This window comes from Schistocerca nitens, chromosome 5, assembly GCF_023898315.1.
Source record: "Schistocerca nitens isolate TAMUIC-IGC-003100 chromosome 5, iqSchNite1.1, whole genome shotgun sequence".
NCBI lineage: Eukaryota > Metazoa > Arthropoda > Insecta > Orthoptera > Acrididae > Schistocerca > Schistocerca nitens.
This window is the reverse complement of record NC_064618.1, coordinates 53,701,528-53,723,006: the sequence shown is the minus strand read 5'-3', so window position 1 is coordinate 53,723,006 and position 21,479 is coordinate 53,701,528. Positions and strand designations below refer to the sequence as shown.

The 21,479-nt window shown below is 43.8% G+C and overlaps 1 protein-coding gene across 1 annotated transcript in view; it reads right to left on the bottom strand.

Annotated features, from left to right (window-relative positions):
- LOC126259594 (discoidin domain-containing receptor tyrosine kinase B-like) overlaps positions 1-21,479 on the bottom strand; it is a 416,947-nt gene that overhangs the window by 10,806 nt on the left and 384,662 nt on the right. Inside the window, exons 14-16 of the mRNA XM_049956504.1 lie at positions 20,438-20,635; positions 5,528-5,620; positions 4,319-4,460 (exon numbers count right to left, since the gene is read on the bottom strand). Coding sequence (XP_049812461.1) covers positions 4,319-4,460; positions 5,528-5,620; positions 20,438-20,635 — 433 coding nt within the window. The remainder of the gene's footprint in view (positions 1-4,318; positions 4,461-5,527; positions 5,621-20,437; positions 20,636-21,479) is intronic.

Sequence of the window (21,479 nt, the reverse complement as noted above, 5' to 3'; positions counted from 1 at the left end):
GTTGATCGAACCTACCAGTGAGAAATCTAGCAGCCTGCCTCTGAATTGTTTCGATGTCTTCCTTTAACTCGATCTTGCGGGGACACCTAAGACTTGATCAATAGTCACGAATGGTTCGTGCTAGTGTTCCAAAGGCGGTCTCCTTAACAGGTGAACGACACTTTCCTAAAATTCTGCCAATAAACCGAAGTCAGTCATTCGCCTTCATACCACTTCAACACTTCTAAAAAAAAAAAAAAATCTTGAAAATGTATACCCGGTCACTACAAATGGACTGTCACTAAATTAGGTAAAACACAGTATATCCAATACAGTATTTCAGAAAGCCTGTCCACAACATTAGAAATAATACATGAAGGTAAGTGAATAGCTGAAATAGAATTTTTGTACACATGAACTTCTCCTCATCATGCATTACATCACTGGACAGTTTTGTCCTGTGGGTATTTTAATATGCAACTGAGTTAGTGAAACGTGTGTCATATTTAAACCGATGCAACAGTTTTTAAGTCAAAAGTGACATTTAATATAGGTGGTTACCGATCTTGATCGTTACTAGATGTCTCAAAATCTTTTGATCCATAGTTACGCTGTACCACTTCAACGTTTTCATCGTGAATGCCTGTATAGGCAGTGAAATCCTCTTTCATGTCCTCTGACAGAGAAATTCGTATCCACCACGTTTCGTGTGGTCCGTTCCTATCAACCATCAATTCCCTGAATGTTTAATTCACATCTGATTATGGAAATCGTCTCTTAATAATTGCAACGCCTTGCAGATAAATTACGAGGGCCTACAATTTTCGTGAGGTAAATGCATTATCTGATTATCAGGGGTCTGTGGAAGTCCAAATTGAAACCACTGCAGGAAGTTATCAATATCAGGTTTCGAGACTTTTCTAGTAATAGTCAGCGCCATAAGCGCCCGTAAGAGTGTCTTCTGAAACACTGATGCCATCAGCATCACTGAATGTCACGTTTTTGTTTCCGAACACTTGAATTATTTTCTATCAGAGGTACAAGTATATCTACCTATTCATCTTCAAGTTATTTAAAGATTGGTCTAGTGTCTCGGACCGAGCACTTTGTCAACAGCGAAGCTGGTCGGCTGTTGGTGCGCTACTGTCGCGAGCATGTATGGAATGTGCTTCCGGACGTCCACGCTTCGTCACAGGATCACAGAACGCGAAGCTCGGAAGCTTTCCCGTGGTGCAAAGTAGGTTGGGCGGCCATCTGTTCGAGACCTTGGGACACAGTATAATTGTGGTGCAGGAAACGCGGCTAGTAGCGCACCGGTGGTTACACATCGTTGAACGTGGGGCTTCGCAGCAGACGGCCCCAATGTGTTCCTTGCTGACTACTTCGTTAATTACGATAACGGTGGACACGGCATCATCGAGATGGGACCGTCGAGCAATAGAAACGTGTAACTGGGTAAAATGAATCCTGGAAAATGAGTCACGTTACTTGTTGCATCTGGTCAATGGTCGTGTTCGGATACACCGCCTGGTATTATTGCATACCAACTGCATCCGTTCATGCTTGGCGTCTTCCCTGATGGCGATGGTACCTTCCAGCAACATAACAGTCCGTGCCAAAAGGCCAGAATCATGCTATAGTAGTCTATGGACCATGACAGTGAATTTGGTCTAGTCGACCAAATTACTTGATCTAAATTGGATGGAAACCATGTGGAAGCTATCGGGCGCTAGCTCCACGCAGGGGAATTGCGTTACATGTGGGTAGACATCTGATGCCACATGCCTCATGAAACATACCAAGGACTTACCGAATTTCTGTCAAGCAGAATCGCTGTTGTACTGCGTTCCCAAGGAAGACCAAAACGCTATTAACCTGGCGGTCATAATGTTTTGTCTTATCTGTGTGTATGTACATATAACGCATACTCTGATGGAATCAGGCATGATACATATTAGGAACCCTTCGATACCCGTGGCTGTCGATCGCTTCATTTATAAAAAAATGATAACTCCGTTTAAACAGATTTCTACGTGAGCAATATCTATGGTGTTCCAAAACGATTTTTACAACCTTGATCATGTATATTTTAGAAACGACCGTGGAAATGTGTGGCTTGCGGCATAATTTCGACGCACAATTGATGTTCTTTTTTTATTTATTTATTTTTTTTTCACACGACTATCATGTCCGACCGTCGGACACTGGTATACGATGTCCAAGGCATCCGGAAGTGTCACAAACAGGACGTGATCTGAGCTTCCGTATACAAGTCATGCAGATACGGAACGGATGAAACAGCCATTTATTTGGAGTCCAACCAAATCAATCTGCGAAGTGTCTCGCCATTTACAGTTACAATTATACGCTGTGCACAGGTTGCTGCACAAGAGACTGACGCTTCAAGCCTACAAGATGCAGCTGCGGCATTCACTTTAACCTGATGACAGGCAAAAGTGCAAGACATTTGCAGCGGAGGTTCTAAGTTTTATTGGCGATGACCTGGACTACCCGAAAACGGTGATGTTCACGGACGAAGCTTGCAACCGTCAGAGCAGCTGTTGCACATGTTAATGAGAACGTGGTAGGTCGGAGAGGGAGGAACTGGAATACCTCTTAGGTTGTCTGCATGTTATAAATGGCGCACACAGTTAAAGTCGGTTAAACGGTACTAAAACTTTGGTTGTGAGTGAACATTATGCAGCACACTGTACTTTCTACATAGTCCCTTTCACAAATGTACGTGATTAAATTTGTACAGATCATTTTGTAACACCTGCACTTTGTGAATTTCAGATTTCATTTGATATAAACGGGACAATTTTGCTGTTAAAAAACATGGACTCATTATTTATATAATGTTACTAACGGAGTACCCGGCATAGCCCAGGTATTCTATATTCGAAACTTCTATTAGTTTATCTCCTCAATCCCCTCCCCCTGTCCAACTCCTCCATGAACCTCCGTCCCCTCCTAGTCTCCTTCCATCTCCTTCTAACATTCTCTCTGTCCATGCCCTCCTACACTCTTCTCTGTGATCATTTGATCCTCCCTCCTGTCTCTGTCCATCCTACCCCCCCCCCCTTCCCCTTTTCTCTGCCAATCTACTCTCTTCTCTCTCCACGTTACCACTCTCACCCCAGTAGGTGGCTGGAGGTTCTTATACCCACATTATTTCTTCACAGATCGTAAATAATGTTTGAACCAAAAGTAGTTAAAATCGTTCCTGGGATTTAGTATGAGCATTTGACGCACAGCTTTGCACCTGTAAACACATGTCAAATATATTCCCTATATATTTAAGATATTTGACACGCATTTGTGCACACGTGTCACCTTATCTCTAGCAAATTTCGCGTTGCACTTTCATTCTCACGTAACTCTATGACGTCGTTCCCACAAAGGTTGACGTCGTTTCTGCTGAGCTATGTGGCGTACTACTGTGACGTAATTTTTCAGGGACCCCGGCCGGCTTTTCACTTTCATCCCCCCACCCCCTTTGACAGGTAGAAAGTTCTTATCTACACAGAGATTCTTTTCAGACACTAAGTGATATGTGTTCCACGTTTCGTTGAAATCGATCCAGTGGTTTAGGAGAAGATGTGGAACATGCATACGTATGTATAAACGTACATTCGTTTTTTTTTATAATACGTATGTATTTATAATAGTGTTTTCATTAATTTTTGTAATATTTATGTAAAAACAGGTGTAAAGTATTTTTACATACTTCCGTCGCCAGCTGCAGAAGTGTATAGACTCTTTATTTACAACTACAGTATCTCTGTTGTTCTACCACGCGCGTGGTCGGTAGAGCTATTACTCTAGTGAGTCATGTGTAATCGGGTGTAAGAGAGAGATGTTTCTGCACCGCAGCGAGTTGTAATTCTGTGAAACGACGGAGTTGTAAATCTTGTCAAAGTACGGAGCTGGCTTATTACTATGGAAAACAGAGAAGACAAAAACATATAGGGGCTATTATTATTTACGAGCAGGACCTTCCTCTATAATCCAAATTGAACTGCGTAGGTAATTCCTTCGAACTGACACAACCTGCGCCAACAATTACACCTCGAAGAAGACAACGAAGCCAACATACACAGCAATTAAGCAACATATTTTATAATTTATCAGTGTGGTAAAGAATACATTCAATTTTACCGAAAATGACAAATATCTGCAAATTTGATACGCCCTTGGAGATACACTTCCTATTTAAAGAGAATGTTACATACAAGATGACTTGCATGTAGCTGAGTGTGGCCTACTGAACTGGCGCAGCTGGGCGCCCCGCAGTTAGCAATGGCAACGTAAAGCGATGAACTTCGGAAAGACTCACCTGGAGGACCGACTCCCAAGCCATCCACCGCACCGGCAGCCCCGTCACGCCGTCCACCTTGCAGTAATCGGCCTCGTAGAGTTCGTTGTGTGTTCCGAAGTCGCACACCTTCACCTGGTAGCCCTCGCCGACCAAGCAGTTCCTGCACATCCAGTCGACAAGACAATGACAGACCATACGATTGTACGTATAATACGTATAATACTCGTCATTACGTTTGGTTTAGAGTAAAAAACACAACTTGAGTTGGAGAATTATCGCCGGTACTAGTTTTGTCCAAAATATTCGCCGATAACGTTCACAATGCTTGCATCAAGGTGCAACCGCGAATCACATACTATCATTTACCACCAAATACAGGGTGAAAATTATCGAAGTATATGAAGAAAAACGTAACTTCGTTACATACTACGGTGTGCACGCACCTTATTGAACGTGTAAACGTCATTACAGACTTGCCTGCCACATTGACGATGATGTGGCGCAGACGAATAGCGAAATTATGCATGATCTGCTGAAATGTTGGAACATCGATGCTGTCGATGACCACCTAAATGGCTGTTTTCAGCTTAGCGATGGATTTTGGAGTATTTCTGTACACCTTGTCGATAATATATCCCCACAAAAAACTCTCCTGCTTCCATTGGGTCGAGCTCCGTCTTGCATGAGCCAGATCTTGGTCGAAATCAGGGTCACATTGGATAATGGGAATGTAATCATTTTCCAAAACCTTCACGTCCCCTTCGGTAGTCACCATGTCTTCAAGGAATATCGCACCGACTATTCCGTGACTGGACACTGCACACCACACAGTCACTCGTTGAGGGCCAAGAGACTTCTCGATCGCGAAATGTAGATTCTTAGTCCCCCAAATGCGACAATTTTGCTTACTGACGAACCCATCCAAATGAAAGTGGGCTTCGTGGTTAAATCAAACTATAATGCGCATACTAATTCCCATCATGCCCCGCGTCCAACCGTGCAGTTTGAACGTCATAACGCAAACCGTTCACAAGTTATGACGATTTAATTTCATACAGTTCAATAACTGTCACCCTGTATTATTGGTGTCTGTTGCTTTATTAACTTTCATGAAGTACTACTGTTAGGTCTCTTATCACAAAATATTCTAGCATCAATCAAACTCTCATGAACATCACTAGCCTTAGTAACGACCGTCTTACACTTGTAAATATTATAGGTTTTTACCTTGTGGCAAGATCTCTGTGAACGAAGTTCAATGTTTCGAGGTATCGCATTCCAGAAGCTATTTGGCAGGCCATATACAGCAAACAGTTGAAGCTGGAACAGATAAATTCAGTTTCATTACTGCAACGGATTCACTAATAGTCGCAGAACCTTATTCACTAGATAGTAATACAAACTACCGAGCATAAAATTACATTAAAACATCGAAATATTGTGTCGCTTCTATTTTCACCTTAAATGCTGAATAATTTTTCAGGGGAAATCAAGGTTTAACATAAAGGTTGCACTGACGCAGCCTTGTATGAAACTGGTTGAATATTTAGTAATACCTCCTGTGCAAGCCGTTATTCCTAGTAGGACTATCATTCTGAAGCAAGCTTTCAATTGGAAAATGTGGAGCATGATTCATTACTGCAAATGAGGAAGACAGATTACAGTTTCGTCAACGACAAGCAATTTTCAGGCGAGTTAGAGCCGGCTCGATCGATGTAGGACAAGTACCAGCCACGCAGATTCAGGATGACAGGGCAGATATGTGAACGTCACTCGTCTCGTACCCTAGTCCAATGGGTTAACACTATGGCATAACGCTCAATACACCAACAGCAAATGAAATGACTCAGAACCGAAAAGTGCTTTTTTGGTTTCGTTTAACAGTACGCAAACTGTATATAACAACTGCGATGTTTAGAAACGAGTTTTCGAAATTCAAGTGTGAAATGTTAAAGACACCCTTCGTGAATTCGGCTTCTTCGTAATTTTCGTTACTGTGGTGATGGGAAATGCTCAACAAAGAGCTAGGGATTACCGAAATATCGTGTCTCAGGAAGGTGGCCGGCACAGGAAGTAAAGAAGACGGTCTACTGTTGCTCAACACAAGAACGGTCATACGAGACTATGTGTAAGTTTCTCTTATGTATCCATTGCGTTAAAATGAAGAAAGTTTGTAATTTATTTGAATCTGTGATTCACAATGGAGTTCAAACTGCGATCTTTGTATTTCGTCATCAGCGACCTATATGGAAGCGCAGCTCACAGCTTCAATTGCATATTCAATAGGCCAATTCTTTTTTCCCCTTTCCTAACTTCGCAAATACCGGGTGGTTATAATTAAAAGTGCACGTACTTACAAAGGTCCAGTGTGGGCTGTATTCTAATGCGTTAGTGTGGAGCCGATTTACGCTGGAAAAAAATTAGTTCCAATTTTGGCCACCTGGTGCAAATTTGGCGTTGTGAGTGCAATAAAGAACGTACAGATACGTTTCCATGTTTCACGTATTAGGAACGAGACGTGGGCAAAAATGGTAAAACAAGTGAGAAAGGTATAACGTTGATTTTATTATTAACTGCTGCTTACAACATTTCTTCAGTGTGAGAACCGGAGACGTCGACGAGATGCTGCATCCGTCAAACAAACTGCTCACAGCAGTTCCGGTGGAATCTGAGAAACGTGTTTCTGTATATACTGACGGTCAGATCACGTAAATATTGAACATCTCCGTGGTAAACCCTTCCTTTTAGATACTCCCAGAGCCAAAAGTCACATGGATTAAGATAAGGTGATCTTGAAGGCAACTCATCCGAGGAACTTCTGGAGATAAATCGTTCGTGGAAGGTTTCACTAACCAGATCTTTCGCTGAACGAGCGGAGTAAGATCTTTCCCATCTTGTACGAAAACAATGGTTTCCATACAGTTGCGTTCTTCGAAGGCGGGGTTCAGTTGCTGTACAAGGAGACGTTCCAGTACACCCGGCAGGTCCTCCGAGTGCATCCTCTTCAAAGGAGAACGAACCGAGAATAAAAGTGCATGTGAATGTAGACCACACAGTCACATGCTGCGAGTGCAATAGCTCTTCGTGCAAAACACGCTGTTGAACGGTACCCCAAATTCGGGAGTTCTGTGTATTTATTACACCCTTTAGTGCTGGTCCAAATGGCTCTAAGCAACATGGGACTTAACATCTAAGGTCATCGGTCCCTATACTTAGAACTACTTAAATCTAACTAGCGTGAGGACGTCACACACATTCATGCCCGAGGCAGGATTCGAACCTGTGACCGTAGCAGCCGCGTGGTTCCAGACTGAAGCGCCTAGAACCGCTCGACCACAGCGCCCGGCCCCTTTAGTGTAAAATGTGGCTTGTTACTCCACAAATTATTGCCCATTGTCCGGCCATATATCAACTTCGATCCGTCCCTGAAACCGAAGAGCAAATTCAGGATACTGCTGCGGATCATGGGGTTTGAGTTGCTGCATCGTCTGGATCTGGACAGCACTGTACGGGTACTAGAGAACTTTCCGTACTGTTGACCATAGACAGACAATTCTCGTAACGCTACACGAACACTAGGACTATGCGGGGCACGTGCTGCAAGGCCAGTTACAGCAACCTCTATAGCTTGACCTTGATAGGCATCCTTACTCTTCCAGGTTCCACACCAGACTCACCAGTCATTTCTAATTGCGTTAACATTTTATTTAAACCATTTAATTACATCAGGCCTTTCCTCAGACCTTCCCGTCGGCGATACTCTTTAAGTGCAGCACTGTAATGGCAGTGGTTCACATAAAACAGTTTCACTAACGGCTCACGATCTCTCTTCTCGGTATCCGCACTGTTCACTCACATTATAGTATGTCAATTGACAGTTTGAATATCATACTGCCAGACAAACAGTGCCAGATTTGCACCTGGTGGCCAATAAAAGAACTAATTTTTTTCCAGCGTAACTCGGTTCCGCTTTCACGCATTAATATATCTGACAAGTTTCGCTAGCGTACAGTAACTACAGCAGAAACAGAATCTTTGTAACTATGATTATAAACACACTATGTATACTCTGTGCAACACAAATAAAAGATCACTGTTTCGATACCCTGTAGCTGCCTCCACTTGCGACCATAAGTTTAAAATTTGCCTGAAAGGTACCTACAATCTTGCTCTGTACAGGGGAAAAAGCGTGGCGCCTGCTACGTCATCTTCGGGCTTGGCGACGCTTCAAGCAGCAATGTGTCGACAGATGCGAATAAAAGGCCACAACTCGGTAGTTAATAGCACTTAATGCGAACTGTAAAGTGAGTTAATGGAATCACCTCGGCAGCAAAATTCAGTAAAATTGTGCCCAATGCCACCGTGGACGTGTCACACCATGAGAAAGTCATCACAGCCCCTCTTACCCACATTTCGCCCTTGTCTTGACGTCTTTGCGATGAAGGTCAAAACCGCAATACCCAGAGTCGAATTCACGTACTTTTCGTATGTGTGGCCAAGAAAACATATCAGACACATCTTCGCTCAGAACAGACACGGAAACGCCTTAGGTCGTGGCCTACAGGCCGTCAATGAAACCACCCCTCTCCCTGGGATATTGACCGCCACATAGTACGCGATCGAAAACAATAGTTCACAGCACGATGGCCAACGACCTTGACGCAGTGGTAACACGGGTTCCCGTCAGATCACCGAAGTTAAGCGCTGTCGGGCTGGACTAGCGCTGTTGGCAAGCGGAATGCACTCAGCCCTTGTGAGGGAAACTGAGGAGCTGCCTGATTGAGAAGTAGCGGCTCCGGTCTCGTAAAGTGACATACGGCCGGGAGAGCGGTGTGCTGACCACATGCCTCCCTCCCCCCATTTCCGCATCCAGTTACTCCCGTGGGCCGAGCATGACACGGCGAGCCGTCTGCACCGCTGCGCCTTCCAAGGCCTGTTCAGAAAGAGAGGCCTGTTCCGAAGAAGTTTTTACAGCACGACGACAAACAGGAAGATGTTCTTGACAACCTTTGACACTGCTGACGCCCTCGGACGTTTGAACGCTTCTCTAAGGAAATTGTGGGGCTGCATTCCCATCGAACGTTAACGCACTCTTTGGAGTGCATGAAGACCACAGTTTTTGCTCTTGTCTGCTGGTTGGAATCACCAGACACAATTCAAAACCATTCGACGAAATCTGGACATGATCTGAAACAGCAAAGCTTTTTCAAACCCTTCTGATTTCCGCCATCCTGTGGTGTGATCAGGTGGGAGTGCAACATTAACAAGTTCATGAATAAAACCTCAAAGGGTTCCTCCAAGATCACACAGTTTGACAACATTCTCAGTGCTACCCATGAACGTTCGTCGAGCACGTTAGAAATGTACCTTCAGAAATTTCGACATCACATCATCCAGGCAGTTACTGTAGAGCCTGCAGGTTAGGCAATACCGTCGACACCTTGAGGGGCCTGTCTACCTTCAGGTGTTAGCCACCAAGCTGAAATGGTGTCAAAGTTTCTGACTGGTACATTTGTAATGTGCTCAACGAAGTTGCGTGGGCCGCACCGCACCGATCTTACGTGGACCCTTTGGCTCTTCATTCACGCACTTGTTAATGATGCACTCCAGCATGATCACACCACAAGAGAGCGAGGGCGGAAAACAGGAGGGCTCAAAAAGCATAAGTACCCATTGCTACTCCGGCTGACATTCAAATTTCGCTGAAAGGTTCTGAATGGTCCTGGTGGTTCTAGCCTCTGTTTTTGTTGTGGTCTTCAGTCCTGAGACTGGTTTGATGCAGCTCTCCATGCTACTCTATCCTGTGCAAGCTTCTTCATCTCCCAGTACCTACTTCAACCTACATCCTTCTGAATCTGCTTAGTGTATTGATCTCTTGGTCTCCCTCTACGATTTTTACCCTCCACGCTGCCCTCCAATGCTAAATTTGTGATCCCTTGATGCCTCAAAACATGTCCTACCAACCGATCCCTTCTTCTAGTCAAGTTGTGCCACAAACTTCTCTTCTCCCCAATCCTATTCAATACCTCCTCATTAGTTACGTGATCTACCCACCTTATCTTCAGCATTCTTCTGTAGCACCACATTTCGAAAGCTTCTATTCTCTTCTTGTCCAAACTGGTTATCGTCCATGTTTCACTTCCATACATGGCTACACTCCATACAAATACTTTCAGAAACGACTTCCTGACACTTAAATCTATACTCGATGTTAAGAAGTTTCTCTTCTTCAGAAACGATTTCCTTGCCATTGCCAGTCTACATTTTATATCCTCTCTACTTCGACCATCATCAGTTATTTTACTCCCTAAATAGCAAAACTCCTTTACTACTTTAAGTGTCTCATTTCCTAATCTAGTACCCTCAGCATCACCCGATTTAATTTGACTACATTCCATTATCCTCGTTTTGCTTTTGTTGATGTTCATCTTATATACTCCTTTCAAGACACTGTCCATTCCGTTCAACTGCTCTTCCAAGTCCTTTGCTGTCTCTAACAGAATTACAATGTCATCGGCGAATCTCAAAGTTTTTACTTCTTCTCCATGAATATTAATACCTACTCCGAATTTTTCTTTTGTTTCCTTTACTGCTTGCTCAATATACACATTGAATAACATCGGGTAGAGGCTACAACCCTGTCTCACTCCTTTCCCAACCACTGCTTCCCTTTCATGCCCCTCGACTCTTATAACTGCCATCTGGTTTCTGTACAAATTGTAAATAGCCTTTCGCTCCCTGTATTTTACCCCTGCCACCTTCAGAATTTGAAAGAGAGTATTCCAGTTAACGTTGTCAAAAGCTTTCTCTAAGTCTACAAATGCTAGAAACGTACGTCTGTCTTTTCTTAAACTTTCTTCTAAGATAAGTCGTAAGGTTAGTATTGCCTCACGTGTTCCAACATTTCTACGGAATCCAAACTGATCTTCCCCGAGGTCCGCTTCTACCAGTTTTTCCATTCGTCTGTAAAGAATTCGCGTTAGTATTTTGCAGCTGTGACTGATAGTTCGGTAATTTTCACATCTGTCAACACCTGCTTTCTTTGGGATTGGAATTATTATATTCTTCTTGAAGTCTGTGGGTATTTCGCCTGTCTCATACATCTTGCTCACCAGATGGTAGAGTTTTGTCATGACTGGCTCTCCCAAGGCCATCAGTAGTTCTAATGGAATGTTGTCTACTCCCGGGGCCTTGTTTCGACTCAGGTCTTTCAGTGCTCTTCAAACTCTTCACGCAGTATCTTATCTCCCATTTCATCTTCATCTACATCCCCTTCCATTTCCATAATATTGTCCTCAAGTACATCGCCCTTGTATAAACCCTCTATATACTCCTTCCACCTTTCTGCCTTCCCTTCTTTGCTTAGAACTGGGTTGCCATCTGAGCTCTTGATATTCATACAAGTGGTTCTCTTCTCTCCAAAGGTCTCTTTAATTTTCCTGTAGGCAGTATCTATCTTACCCCTAGTGAGACAAGCCTCTACATCCTTACATTTGTCCTCTAGCCATCCCTGCTTAGACATTTTGCACTTTCTGTCGATCTCATTTTTGAGACGTTTGTATTCCCTTTTGCCTGCTTCATTTACTGCATTTTTATATTTTCTCCTTTCATCAATTAAATTCAATATTTCTTCTGTTACCCAAGGATTTCTATTAGCCCTCGTCTTTTTACCTACTTGATCCTCTGCTGCCTTCACTACTTCAACCCTCAGAGCTACCCATTCTTCTTCTACTGTATTTCTTTCCCCCATTCCTGTCAATTGTTCCCTTATGCTCTCCCTGAAACTCTCTACAACCTCTGGTTCTTTCAGTTTATCCAGGTCCCATCTCCTTAAATTCCCACCTTTTTGCAGTTTCTTCAGTTTCGATCTGCAGTTCATAACAAATAGATTGTGGTCAGAATCCACATCTGCCCCTGGAAATGTCTTACAATTTAAAACCTGGTTCCTAAATCTCTGTCTTACCATTATATAATCTATGTGATACCTATTAGTATCTCCAGGAGTCTTCCACGTATACAACCTTCTTTTATGATTCTTGAACCAAGTGTTAGCTATGATTAAGTTATGCTCTGTGCAAAATTCTACAAGGCGGCTTCCTCTTTCATTTCTTCCCCCCAATCCATATTCACCTACTATGTTTCCTTCTCTCCCTTTTCCTAGCCTCTACACGCACCATAAACTGCGATCGTGCTTCACTGCAAAATGGCGCGATCATGTTCACTGACGATGCAACCCACAATATCCTTAGAGAGGGTTTGAGGCGTCAAAGGGTGTCAGAAAAGTCAAGGGCTGTCATGAACATCTTCTTGTTGCCCATCGCACGGCGAAGTGTCGTTTGAAACAAAATGGCTCTGAGAACTATGGGACTTAACATCTGAAGTCATCAGTCCCCTAGACTTAGAACTGCTTAAACCTAACCTAACCTAAGGACATCACAGACATCCATGCCCGAGGCAGGATTCGAAGCTGCGACGGTAGCGGTTATGCGGTTCCAGACTGCAGCGCCTATAACCGCACGGCCACACCGGCCGGCTTCGTTTGAAACCGCGAGACGTGTGGAAATGAAAGCCTCAGGAGAAGGGGTGGCTTCACCGATGTCCTTTATGCCACCACCTGAGCGATGGTGTCTCTGAATTGTTTCCTTGGCCGCTCATAAGGAAACCGCGTGATTTCAGCGTTGGGTGTCGTAGTTCTGACCTCCGTCGTAGAGGCGTCGTAAGAAGTGGTTAAACATGGGTAAGACGGGCTGTGACGACATCTCATCGTGTGACACGTTCCCTGAGGCTCTGGACAGAAGTGTGGCGAAATTTGGTCTCACCCTGCAGGCAGAAGCGTCGTCGAACCCAGGGGGTGAGGTCGCGGGGCACCATGCCTTTTCACCATTACACAGAAAGATTGTGGCCACCTCCTAGCCAAATTTCAACTTACGCATCTTAATGGGATGCAATTAAGAGCCTTCGAAAAAGTGTTCCTTCAATTTTTGTGGGCAGTGTAGTTGCAGGGAAGGAGGGTGTTCCGGCGTTACATGAAGCGCCAGCACGTCGGCCTGGAACGCTACGGCAGAGAGGGCTGTGAGGCGTCGTCAGGCAATAGTGTGCTAGACAGGAACGGCCTCTACATGAAGAGAATCGAAGCACCGCGCCGCCTAGCCGCGGCCGCAGTAGACAGCGTCATAAAGACGCTACAGCAGTGACTTATGATCTGTATTGTTTTGCTTACATTGAAATTGTATATACCGAAGTACACTGATTATTTGCATTGCGCCATTTGCTTGCGACACGTCTTTGTGAATACGCAAAGTTAAGTATTGTCAATTTAACTTAGTGTAATAAACTCCATTAATATGTTTTCCTAGATTTTTTTGTCTAGTGATCCGAGAAAACAGCTTCGTAGGCACTCTATATTAGACGAGTGTGCAGGATACAAGAAAGGGTCTCCAAGCAGCGTCCCATTGGAAATAAAGTAAGGAAGTGTAATTCATTCAAGAAGGAGATTGCTTACAAAATTCCGCTCCCATGCGTAAAAGAGCTTCAAACGTCTGATTACTTTGTAAATGAGTTAATATGTCAAATGACGTTAAACATGTACAAACTTTATTATAGAAGACGCGATATCCTAAATATGTTGGTTTTATTACTTTAGTATTAATTACGCACAGAACGATGAAAAAGTAAAACTGCATTAGTATTATGTGGCTAATTTGCGCTCCATTTTAAGGTGAGCTAGTTTTGCACGTATCTAATTTTTCACGCACCTGAATATGACATATCTGCTGAACTATGTCACATACAACATTTTTCAGCTACACTACTGGCCATTCAAATGGCTACACCACGAAGATGCCGTGCTACAGACGCGAAATTTAACCAACAGCATCAAGATGCTGTGATATGCAAATGATTAGCTTTTCAGAGCATTCACACAAGGTTGGCACTGGTGGCAACACCTACAACGTGTTGACACGAGGAAAGTTTCCAACAGATTTCTCACACACAAACAGCAGTTGACCGGCGTTGCCTGGTGAAACGTTGTTGTGATGGCTCGTGTAAGGAGGAGAAATGCGTACCATCACGTTTCCGACTTTGATAAAGGTCAGATTGTAGCCTATCGCGATTGCGGTTTATCGTAACGCGACATTTCTGTTCGCGTTGGTCGAGATCCAATGACTGTTAGCAGAATATGGAATCGGTGGGTTTAGGAGGGTAATAAGGACGCCGTGCTGGATCCCAACGGCCTCGTATCACTAGCAGTCGAGATGACAGGCATGTTACCCGCATGACTGTAACGGATCGTGCAGCCACGTCTCGATCCCTGAGTCAACAGATGGCGACGTTTGCAAGACAACAACCATCTGCACGAACAGTTCGACGACGTTTGCAGCAGCATGGACTATCAGCTCGGAGACCATAGCTGTGGTTACCCTTGACGCTGCATCACAGACAGGAGCGCCTGCGATGGTGTACTCAACGACGAACCTGGGTGCACGAATGGCAAAACGTCATTTTGTCGGATGAATCCAGATTCTCTTTAAAGCATCATGATGGTCGCATCCGTGTTTGGCGGCATCGTGGTGAACGTACATTGTAAACGTGTATTCGTCATCGCCATACTGGCGTATCACCCGGCGTGATGGTATGGGGTGCCATTGGTTACACGTCTCGGTCACCTCTTGTTCGCATTGATGGCACTTTGAACAGTGGACGTTACATTTCAGATGTGGTACCACCCGTGGCTGTACTCTTCATTCGATCTCTGTGGAGCCCTACATTTCAGCAGGATAATGCACGACCGCATGTTGCATGTCCTGCACGGGCCTTTTTCGATAGAGAAAATGTCCGACTGCTGCCCTAGCCAGCACGTCCTCCAGATCTCTCACCAATTGAAATCGTCTGGACAGTGGTGGCCGAGCAACTGGCTCGTCACAATACGCCAGTCACTACTCTTGATGAACTGTGGCATCGTGTCGAAGCTGCATGGGCAGCTGTACCTGTACACGCCATCCAAGCTCTGTTTGACTCAATGCCCAGGCGTATCAAGGCCGTTATTACGGCCAGAGGTGGTTGTTCTGGGTATTGATTTCTCAGGATCTATGCAGCCAAATTGCGTGAAAATGTAGTCACATCTCAGTTCTCGTATAATATATTTGTCCAATGAATACCCGTTTATCATCTTCCTTTTGTTCTTGGTGTAGCAATTTTAATAGCCAGTAGTGTACATACAGTGGCATATGTGCGAATAGAGTTAAGGTAAAGAAGTAATAAATTAAAACACCGTGCCTGATGCGCAAGTTTAATTGCGTCAACAGCGAAAATGTAGTACGCGATGTACTTTTTCCTGTAACTACTTGTAGGAGGTGTCAGCGAGAAAAAGTTTCTAGAAGTTTTGATATGTGTGCTCTCATTCTCACGTACAGGGTGATTATAGTTAAGCTAATCTGGGCGCCGTGAGTTTCATTGCTTCAAGACATAAAAGCCGGCAGGAGTGGCCAAGCGGTACTAGGCTCTACAGTCCGGAACCGCGCGACCGCTACGGTCGCAGGTTCGCATCCTGCATCGGGCAGGGATGTGTGTGATGTCCTTAGGTTAGTTAGGTTTAAGTAGTTCTAAGTTCTAGGGGACTGATGACCTCAGAAGTTAAGTCCCATAGTGCTCACAGCCATTTGAACCAAGACATAAAAACAATATCTTCCTGCAACCTCTTATCCTGTTAAACATCAGTCTACTATTATATCGCTTAATGAGTAGATTATCAGATAATTTTAAGTTTTTAAATTCGTTCAGTAATTATATGAAATACTGAAAAAGAAATTTTTGTTGCCCACGGTAGCGATAAGATAGACAATATGTACTGGACTTGGGTGACCGTTTTAGCCGTGTAGTAATGCACCCTATAAGACCAAACGTTATCTGTCTGCCCAATATAATTCAATAAAATCTTCTCCGTTAACAAACCGCGCAGGTGTCTACGCCATCGTCATCAGGTGTTAAAGTCACTGACTGCCAGGTCTGGCATGGTGTTCTGCTTATACAGACGCAATGGTAGCGTCTGGAAACTTTCAGAGAGTGCCGGAGTGACACATAAGTGGAAGGCAAGTTGGGCAGCTCCTAGCTGCAGCGTTCCGTCACGGGAAACAGTGAAGGTGGAGCGCCAGTTTCAAATATGGCGCCGGCCCCTCGCGCCAGCTGACGTCACTCGGTCCCTCGGCAGGTTGCAGCTGCCACGAGCTGCCCGACTTAGGTTCCATACGTGCTTCACTCTGTCCACGTTGGATGGCTCCAGAGTCTGCCACTGCATCTATATAAGCATAACATCGTGCCAGCGCCGACAGTCAGTGATCTTAACTCCTGATGACGATGGCGTAGACAGCTATCTAAAGCTCAGCTGTTGTATTCTAAGCGACGCCGATCTTAAATTAAGAGGATTTTATTCAAGCACGCCACGGCGAAAGATCCCGATGACACCGCTATGTACTGAGGAATTGACCACGAGGTGTCATGCGCGGCGGAGCCGCCAGTATAAGAGAATCTGTGACAGCAGTCAGTCAGAGCGTGGGCTAGTCACATGAGTAAGAGATCAGGGACATTTCAGCGTTTCAGAAGTTGATCTGATTGTGAAGTGGACACGCAAAGGAACTACCTTAGTTAAACACAGACCTGGGAGACTTCATGTACTGACTCAACAGAGAACATCGATCTTTTCAGAGAGTGGTTGTAAAAAACTCGCATGAAATCAGCGAAAGGAATCTATGGTAATTTCTCAAGTGCTACCAGAAATCAACCTAGTAAGACTGTATGTACAGAGTTAATAAGAATAGTATACAATGGTCGAGCAGCTCTTCAGAAGCCAAAGATATCTGAAGTCAATACTTAGCGATGTTTCTGATGGCCGTGTGGCGATCCAATGGACAGATTTGATTTTTGCGAGCGCCCTGAGAAAGTTAGTGCAGTCGTGTGCAGTGCCAAAAGTGAAATACAGAGAATATGGTGTTACGGTAAGAGGACTATGAGTAATTTACATTTTACAGTAATGTGTAAATCGGTATCTCCTCTGCCGTTCTGTGAAGTCTTCATATCGACAGTTTTTGTTGCACTGATTCTATACACCGTGTTACTGACATCACACATGTCATCGGCGGAGGGTCGCAAGACCATCCAATAACCTGTTTTGACCCATAACTCATGAGGTGCGGTCTCCCAGACCTCGCGAAAATTTTCGAACTCGCTCTCCATGGCCAAATTTGGCGGAATGCTTCTATACTCCCCCTACGATCCTTAAACTGCCAAGCCTACGATGCTTACTGTCGGTTGCATTATCGCTGTCTGTGTGTATTGCTGACACGTGTTACTGATAGATTTTGGAGTCTCCTAGACCGCACCTAGTGAACTACGTAACTGTTTTCCTCAGTACGGTACCGTATAGCTCAAAATATGTTGGCACGAATGTGTCGTTTTTAACTTTCCCGAGTTTGATGAAATTGTTAGTCGGTCTAGAGAGGAAGGTGTCAGTGATATAGGTCAAGAAATAAACAAAAAAGGCTACGATTTTACATTAGCCAGTGATCATAGATCTGCTATCGAACAAGAGTATCATTCAGAGGAAGAACTTCAGGAAAATTGTGATGGGGATCTGTCTGTTTCGTCAATGAAACGCTTAAAGTGTCTGTTAAAATCGAATGTGTTCTGAGTGGTGGTAAGAAAATGACAATTTGACAGACTTTCTTTTTGTACCTATCGGGCTGGAATTTTTAAGCGCGGATTTAAATCCTGGAATTTAGTATTATTTGGAAATTTATTTGCCACAGTGATTGTATAATTTTTCAGAATGTAAAATTCAGTACTCTAACAGTTTATTTATGTGTGCTTTTTAAAAGAACCATCCAACATTTTGTGCATTTGTGTGATAAAAAGTAAAATTCTGCAGGTTCCATTTAGTGCAACAAAATAAACTAGAAGCATTTTAACAACCCTTAAATAATTGTAAAAATAAATGTTATATAGCATAAATTAAAAATTTCAAATTATTTTTGCCTCAGATCTCGGTTTAAACATAGGGATCCCACGTCTTGGTATACGGTACAGAAAGTCACCTCGCGAGTTAAGGGCTATACTACCCACAACGCTCCAAAGCGACCAGTTGAAACACTTCAGTTATTTACGCCAACTTGTTTCGATAGCGCGTTACCCATTCTGCTGTTTTCCAGGGTTGTGCTTCTGGGGTGCTACAATATTCTGGCTGACTGCCGTGCGTATCTGATCTAGACGCGAGGGATGTATCTTGTGCACGTCAGTCATGTTGCTTTACGAGACGTCTTGCAACCATTTTTTGCATTTAGAGGAGAGCATGGCCTGACCAGGACATCACATTTGTGCTGGATCCTGTTCAGTGCAGATCAAGTTTCTCTAATGATGATAAAATCTTCTCCGGTTGACAGCCGAGTCAATGTTATGTTTTCTAGCAACGTTTCAGCATGCAGGCTTTCTCGGCGAATCTCGATGATAACATCTTCTCGGATTGACAGCCGAGTCAATGTGTTGTTCTCCAGCAACGTTTCAGCAAGATTCTTACTTGCCATCTTCGCCTGAAGATGGCAAGTAAGAATCTTGCTGAAACGTTGCTGGAGAACAACACATTGACTCGGCTGTCAATCCGAGAAGATGTTATCATCGAGATTCGCCGAGAAAGCCTGCATTCTCATATAAGTTTCTCTATTTTAGCGACGTTGGAGGCTGGCATGCAGTCTTTACATATTTCAGTGTATCTGCTATAAGCTCTTGCCTTAAACCGAACTTCATACGTGTCACAAGCTGCGACACAGGCACGAATTGAACAGTGACCGGAATATAGAATAAATTTCCCTTACTTACGTAAGTCTATGGTCTCAAATTTTTTTACAGCAGACTACCGGTTTCGTTCTATAATGACAATCTTCAGATCTCGTTTAATAAAGCATGTCCTAATATGCTGGAGCCACAGCTTTCGGCACTTGTCGATGCCACTATGGCCCCAGTACATTAGGACGTGTTTTTATAAAACAGATCTGAAGATAGTCATTGTAGACCGGTACCGGTAGTCTGATGACAAAAAATTTGTGACCATAGACGTAAAGTAAAGGAATTTTTTTTCTTCCTACGTGTGTTTTACTCGCGTTTCTTGGAGAATGTATGGTTTTCCGAGTCATTTACATGCGGAATAGTGTTCGTTCAAACTGAAATGGAGCTCAGTGGCGCTTTCGGAAACTTGTATCGATGTGGGAATGGATATCCAATCGTGCTTCAAACATCCGTGAGCATTCGGTGCATTCAGCCCCCCTCTCTCTGTCTCTCTCTATCTCTCTTTCTCCATCTCTCTCTCTGCCTATCTCTGTCTCTCTCGACCATCAGTAAGCACATTGCTTTGCTTATATTATTTCTAGTTGCGCTGCAAAACTAAAGATGTTATGGCTTTATTTCTCTTTGTCAGAAGACGAAACCACGTGGGTTTGCGTATTCACGACTAGCACTGAACGGCAGGTGATCTTTGTCCCATTTAACAGTTCTGTTCAGCAAGTGAAGCATTTGTTTTGTATCGCCAGATATAATTCTTTCGTCTTACATAATATTTTCAGCTTTATAGTAAGTACTGGTGTTGTAGTTTGTGACTGAATGCGACTCCGCCAGCAGCAATGTCTTAATATCAGTCTCGTACGTAATTTTGGTGACAATTATTAGGGTTCAAAATTCTTTTTCTATGGTACTAACATTCATATCGTAAAAATGGCAAATACATTTGCATTGCAGTAGTTTTCGTCTACAACATGGACCTTACTACATGAAGTGTTCATTAGCTTCGCGTAATTCATTCGTAATAGTAACTAATGCGTTCCCTTCAGAAGTACGTCAATGAAATTTACGTCGCGTTTGCATAAGTTTAACCACTGTCAGATAGCTTTATGGAAGTGTCTTGCCTGAAGAAGGGCTGTAAATAAGATTACAAGTTGCAGCCGTATGATGTCTTCTTCAAGAATCAAAGTTTAAAAGGTGTTTCAAAAGTTTTGTTGGCTTTCACAGTGCACTCTTTCGAGGCGCTGACTAGTATTTTGCCCGGCGTGCTTGTTTTCAAGATACTAGAGCGAGCGTCGCAGCCAGCAGCGGGCGCACCTGAGCGAGTTGGCGGCCAGCAGGTGGTCGTCGTCGTCGGCCATCTGGTGCGCCCTGAGGAACTGCGTGAGGTCTCCGTGCTGCAGGTACTCCATGACCACGGCCAGCGGCTCCTCGCTGCTCGACAGGCCCAGCACGCGCGCCAGGTTGGCGTCCTCCAGCGCCGCTAGGATGTGCACGTCGCGCAGGAACACTTGTCTGCAACACGCGGCACGTGCTCAACACTCCTACCACGAGATTAACTTACCTAAATATTCCTACTATGACATCAAAGCTGAAAATCGACGAACTTGTGTAACCCCTACCCACACACACAAAGAAAGGTAAAAGCACTTATGTCTTTACATATGGGTGTTTCAGGAAGAGTGCAAGTATTTAAATTATTTGAAGTACTGTGTACTACCAACTTCTAAAATAAGCACTCTGTATAAAATGTGTGCAATTTTTACTGGTTATGGCGATGCAGCTGATAGAATGTAACCAAATCAAATACTCACAAAAGCTGTTAAACAAAAGTAAATGCTTAGATTCCATTTCCGACTTCGAACTCTCTTGACAGCACAAAGTGTAATTCTTCTGAGGTCAGATATTAATCATTTAGCGCTGATGTTTCTGATATATACTGACCCTCATCTTTAGCTACGGTAAGAATGTACGTTCAAGCAATGAATTAAAATTTTTACCAGCGTCACAATTCGAGGCCAGGTCTTTTGCTTACTAAGGACAAGCGCTAAACATTGATCCACACTATCCTGCATCTACCACGCTGCACGGAATAAGTAGTACGTCTGCCTCCCAAACAGATATTCCAAAAAAAAAAAAAAAAAAAATGGTTCAAATGGCTCTGAGCACTATGGGACTTAACTTTGAGGTCATCAGTCCCCTAGACCTTAGAACTACTTAAACCTAACTAACCTAAGGACATCACACACATCCATACCCGAGGCAGGATTCGAACCTGCGACCGTAGCGGCCGCGCAGTTCAAGACTGTAGCGCCTAGAACCGCTCGGCCACCCCGACCGGTTCAGAAATTGCAATTCA